Source organism: Octopus bimaculoides, chromosome 21 (assembly GCF_001194135.2).
Source record: "Octopus bimaculoides isolate UCB-OBI-ISO-001 chromosome 21, ASM119413v2, whole genome shotgun sequence".
NCBI lineage: Eukaryota > Metazoa > Mollusca > Cephalopoda > Octopoda > Octopodidae > Octopus > Octopus bimaculoides.
Window position 1 is genome coordinate 8,961,754 of NC_069001.1, and position 6,481 is coordinate 8,968,234.

A 6,481-nucleotide genomic window follows, 5' to 3' on the forward strand; every position below is an offset into this window, starting at 1 on the left:
ATATATATATATATATATATATATATATATATATATATATACACACGCATACATACATGTATTTTTATATATATTTTAGATACCTAATTTATATATGCATATGTATACGTGTATGCACACAGCGCGACTACACACATTTATTTCGGAGTTTCAGTGTTGTACTTGTCAAACAAGTGATGTGATCTGAGACAGTCTGTAACTGAATATATATATATATTTATATACGCATACATATATTGTCGGTCGCCTGAGACAACAAGCTAGGTATCTGTAACCAGCCTACAAGTCTATGTTGTATGTGTATAAGTGTGCATATATGTTTGTCTGTGTGTGTATATATATATATATATATATATATATATATATATATATATGTGTGTGTGTGCTTTATGTGTATAGATACGTACATAAATAAGTATAAATGCATGCACATGTGTCGATGTATATGTGTAAGTTCATGTATTCGTATATGTGGCCAGAAAACGATATATAATTAACTGTGTAATTACATTTGTCGCACATATTGATAGCTGCTTTTAAGTTTGTATTAATTGCAATTTTCCATACATTTGTCCAACCTGCCACGCTTTTTCACTCTCCAATCTTTGTACACTTTAAAATATATTTAATCTATTATAGCAGAAAATCTAGTTTGTAAGGCATAAACCACAGGACAGAAAAGCTCGAATATACTTTACATTTTCTATATAGTGAAGAGAAATAGCTGGGTTTAAAAAAAAAAAATATTAAAAATAAATGAAAGGAAAGAGAAAAATAGGCGAGAAATAATGATATTAGCAGACACAACCTTGTTAACAAGCAGAAAGAAAAAAATTAATGTCAAATGATGTAAAACCGGTGACCATGAGGTCAAAATAATCGACATGGACACAGAAAACACATGTGGCTCTAAATTCAATAGGAAAAAGAGAAATAAAATAATATGTAGGAATAAAAAAGGGGAAAAAAAACCCCTATACTTATAAGAATTGGCTATTAAAAGACTGAAGCAGTTACAATATTAACATGCGAGGCTCTGCTACGTGTAAGTTATAAAGCCTTGAATTTCATTGTTATGTGTCTGCCTCGAAATATACTGTATGGTACTAGCATAGCTATCGATCGTTTCGTTTGTACAATGTATCTTCAGTACTGACTGTGTTCAACCTGTGACTGAGTAGACTATTCAACAGAAACGACACGTTTTATATTGAAGAAGGGAGCTGAATGGTTCATTTGTTTCATTTGGCACCTTCTAGATGGCTTCCACTTCTGCTGCCTGTTATTCTATCTTCGTTTCTACTTTATCCTTCATTTTCCTTCTTTAGACGAATTTCTTCCATAATAAATCGGATTACTCTCAAACAAGCTCGAGTGATATTGCGCGCTTCCTTGAAAGATGGAAATCTCTCAATTGTACGACAAAAATACTTGGCAATATTATTTGAACACCTAAAATATTAAAACGGAATAAAGGCCTCCAGATCTCTTCCGTTACAAACTGGATCATTCTCAGACAAGCTAGAGTGATTTTGCAAGCATCCTTGAAAGCTAGAAGTCTCTTAATTATACGATAAGACAAATTATTTGTCAATAGTACTTATTTTTTTAATTATTAAGGCCGGTTCCAACCCGGGCCGCAACCACAAAGTCTACCCGTTACACTTCTTGGTCCATCATCAGAGCCTTGGGGTCCTGGATACATTCCAGACCAGTGTCTGCGATCAAGTCGTCAATGTAAGTGTGACGACATTTTCCTTTACTTACATCGTCATGCAGTTGGTTCCACAGGACTAATTTGGATGCTTCCAGTTCAGGGTTGCGGACGCAGTGACCAGATAGTCGCAGCCTTCTTTGATCTTTTCGCTAACTTTCGGCAGGTCACCATAAAGGCATTCATTTGTCATATGTTGCTGCCATTTCACATTTAGGGCTATTCGTAGCATCCTTGTGTAGCAGCTATCTAGCCCATTCGATAATTTCTTTGTCAGTGTCCATGTTCCACTGCCATATAATAATTGGAACTCCTAAACTATTAAAACTAGATAAAGACTTCCTATTACTGATAATACGTAATATTGTAATACGACTACAATAATGAAATTAAATAAATAAAATGCAAAAGAGATTGTTAAGCAATGGTAACTTACATTTTCACAGACTTCTCTCAGGAAAGCTAACTCTTCTTCAAGAGCTTGAGCACGGTTTGTCTCGCCCAGGCGTTGGGCGGTTTCCTCTTGCAAATCCTTCAGAAAATAAGGAAAATAAAAATAAATCAACTTTTATCTAATCAAAGAGATTGAAGTTTTCTTTAGTAAAATTAAGGGTCGACGCCAAAATATACGTGCATGCACACACACATACATCTACATACAAATATGAGAGAGAGGGAGGGGAGATAGGGGGAGGGAGCTTCATACACGTGAACGCATACACTAATGTACATATACATACATATGTATAACAAACTTTTTTTTACTCAGCTTAAATACGTGTAAAATGTAGTCATAAATTGGGACTGAAGTTTTCATTATAATTTTATATTTCTTGTTCTATCGATCAAACATGCTGTCTGTCTGTCTGCCTGACATATTGGGTTGGTGCATAATTATTGCGGCTTTTTTTCAACAAAAACTATAACAATATGTTACAAAAAACATCTTTAAATGATTATTCCGGAGCATATTCACCGTCTACTTCAACTATCGCTTACCATTTGCTTGGCAGACGGTCAAACCGTCATTTAAAGATGTTTTTTGTTAAATATTGTCATTGTTTTTATTGAATAAAATTTGTTGAAAAAAAAGTCGCAATAATTATGCACTAACCCAATATATATATATATATATATATATATATATATTTACACACATATGTAACAATACATATCTATAAATCAATGCAGATGTATAAAGTATGCTTAAGCTATTGATTACAGATGGGTTATTTCAAGTTTCATGTTGCGGTATGATAAATACGCGCGCGCGAACTCTATCTCTCTCTCTTACACACGCACACGAATATATATATGTGTGTGTGTGTGTGTGTGTGTGTGTGTGTGTCAACTATTGTCAATAGTTTGTATTTCAACTCATACGTTTATCCATTTGCATGTGTGTGAGGGTGTGATTATGTGTGTGTGTGTACGTGTGTATAGTTCAGGTTATATAATCAATAAGTATATCTAGCGTAAAATACGCTACAGACAACAAGTAACCGCGTCATTGAAACAAAACAGAATCAGCTGGAATATTTGATGATGTAAGAAAGGACACGGCCTTGAGTTTCGCTATTAAATTGAGTCAGCAAATAAATTATAGTACAGTAATAATAGTTTGGGAAATAAACTGGTTTGTACAATAAGATAAATTAGCATTTTGCTGCAATACATAGTTAATGAGTAAACGCAGACGTAGAGAGTCAAGCCAGATTAGTATTGTAATTTGTGGAGTCTTTTGCTGTCGTAGACGGCGGATGAGTGTACAGCGATTTCTTGCTGAGCAATTTGTACTGATGAGTTGTTTTGTTCAGATCCAATGTTTGTGCTATACATTGGCTCACTCCATTCATCAAATCGACATTGTCTGTATGGTGTGTCACGTGTCAGGTGGCGAGCTGGCAGAAACGTTAGCATGCGAAAACTTGGATCACCGGATGCTTTTATAAAAGGCATCAACTTTAAATGCAGGGAAATCAAATTAGAATTAAAAAAAACATACAAAAATGTAAAGTGAATTGGATTAATTATAATGCAATAAATTTTGCTTACAATTCTTAGTCCTTGTAGTTGGTTATCAAGGTGACCATGCCTGGTTTTCCAGTCTGCAAGTTGTTTCTCAAGTTCTTGAACCTTCCTTCTTAGCATTTCACAGTCAGCAATACGTCGGGAGATGTCATCGTTCAGGGTGTCGACATTATTTTGGAGTTGGTCGTTCATATCATTAACATGACGCAGTCTGCAATGGAAATAGCAAATCACGAATAAACATGTGTTGTGGGATAAAAATAATGAAGGTTATTATAAACATAGGAGCAGGCATGGCTGTATGGTTAAAATGCTCACATTGCAGCCATGTGGTTTCGGGTTCAGTGCCAGTGAGCGGCACCTTGGTCAATGTGTTTTTTACTATGGTCTGAGATAGACTAATGCTTTGTGAGTAAATTTGGTTGACAGAAATTTAGTGGAAGGCGGCGAGCTGGCAGAAACGTTAGCGGTATTTCGTCTGCCGCTACGTTCTGAGTTCAAATTCCGTCGAGGTCGACTTTGCCTTTCATCCTTTCGGGGTCGATTAAATTTGTACCACTTACGCACTAGGGTCGATATAATCGACAATCCGTATGTCTGTCCTTGTTTGTCCCCTCTGTGTGTAGCCCCCTTGTGGGCAGTAAATAAATTGAGTGGAAGCTCGTCATAAATATATATATATATGTAACGTGTGTATATATATATGTGTGTGTGTGTATGTATATGTATATACATATATAAATGTGTATGTGTGTGCCTTTGTGTTTGCTCCACCAATGCCTGACAACCGGTGTTGGTCTTGTTTGTGTCCCTGTAATTTAGGACATCAGTAAAAAAAAAATCGATAGAATAAGTACAACACTTGAGAAAAAAATATTACTGGGGTCGTCGATTTGTCTGGAATATGTCTGAAATGTAATGAAAAACATGTCTGTTTCAAAACATGATGTCCAAGTCACAAAAGCAAAGTTTGAAGGGAATAGTAGTCATTTCCTTTGATTTCTATATTGAAGCAAATAAGAAAAAAATACTTACTGATCAAAGACAATAAACGAATAAAAATTTTGTCACACAGTGTTATGAGTGAGACATGGAAAAAATAAACAGAACGAGACTGTCTCGTGTGGAATGATTTGGAAAGTATAAACTTGCATTCTATAACTAAACGACTTCAATAACGGACACTATTGTTATTTAAATTGTGTGTGGTTGTTGTTGTTGTTGTAGTAGTTTTTACTGAAGTTGTTATTCAGAAAAACCTATTATCAATGTCTTTCCAGACACGATCAATTCATCTTTACCAGAATACACAATACAAAGCATCCTTTTTTTCCTTCTTTTTGAGCCGTTAAAGTATGATTTGAGGGAGATTTGGCTGTTCTTTCTGGCAGGTCGCACGGCTACATGAACAATTCTTCTTTTGCTCGTGTTATCTTTTGTTGTTTTGTGGTTAAATTTAGGTGAGGCCTCCATGCATTGCATTAAGAACTAAGTATTGGTTGGTAATATAAAAATGCGTTTAGCACTCAACACAAAGCACTAAAACCTATCTCGTCGTGAATTTTAATATGCTTTATAGCAATAAACATCAATTTAACCACACCCACTCTTTATCATATGTCACAGTAACAACTTAAAGTGACATAACCACTCCCAAAACAGCGAATAAACTCATTTACCAAGCACTTCTCTCAAATTAAATGATCAACGTATCTCTGAATTCTTCTTAATCAAGAAGCCACGTTATGCTATATCAATTCTAAAAATTTAGCACCCACCCAAAGAAATACCGTACAGAAGCAATCGCCCTCCTTCCCTCACTTAAAAACAAACCACTGAAAGACTCATTCTTAATATCACCAAGCTACATTTAACACTTTCTGTATTGAGACGACTACAATGAATCGCTATGCTTCTTACCGTAGAAAGAAATACGCCAGTTTCAACAACGAAATACATTATTCAACCTATCACCAAGACTTCGACTTTCGACTCTGTTTCTCCATTCATGGTATCACCGTATTGACCAGACCATCGGATGTGATTATACATCGCTGGTCACAATGAGCTTTGTGACATCCGAATGGTGGAATGGAACAAAGCGAAACGAAGTGTTTTGTTCAAGAACATAACGCGGAATCGAACCCACGATCTAGCGACCGTGAATGCAACACTAACCACGAGACCGTGTGTCTTCACCTATTTCTCCATTACCCAAGTATAAAGAAAAACATTAAACACACCCTTTGAAACAAGATAAAATGTTGCCTGGCAAAATATCTCTCATGTTACAAAGTTTATACAATAACCTTAACAACATATTCCAAAACTCTAATATTTCCAACAGATTCGTCCTTTCACTTAATCTCTTTGATTCATATGTACGCAACATTCTCCCTATTCTCATAGAAAATCATACACACAAACAATATTCTTTTCTACTCTATGTACAAGGCCCAAAAATTTGGGGGGAGGGGGCCAGTCGATTAGATCGATCTCAGTACGCAACTGGTACTTAATTTATCAACCCCGAAAGAATGAAAGGCAAAGTCGACCTCGGCGGAATTTGAACTCAGAACGTAAAGACAGACGAAATACCGCTCAACATTTCGCCCGGCGTGCTAACGTTTCTACCACCTCGCAGCCTACATACAAACAGTATTACAGTTATCTCTTCGCAGTGTTGCTCAAAGATGAATGCAGGCATCAATGTGTGGTTAAGAAGATCTTGCAAGT

General features: G+C 35.8%; 1 protein-coding gene across 1 annotated transcript in view; it reads right to left on the reverse strand.

Moving 5' to 3' along the window:
* The window catches only part of LOC106875307 (60 kDa neurofilament protein), a 39,674-nt gene that overhangs the window by 8,700 nt on the left and 24,493 nt on the right, over positions 1 to 6,481 (reverse strand). Inside the window, exons 2-3 of the mRNA XM_052975396.1 lie at positions 3,770 to 3,956; positions 2,151 to 2,246 (exon numbers count right to left, since the gene is read on the reverse strand). Coding sequence (XP_052831356.1) covers positions 2,151 to 2,246; positions 3,770 to 3,956 — 283 coding nt within the window. The remainder of the gene's footprint in view (positions 1 to 2,150; positions 2,247 to 3,769; positions 3,957 to 6,481) is intronic.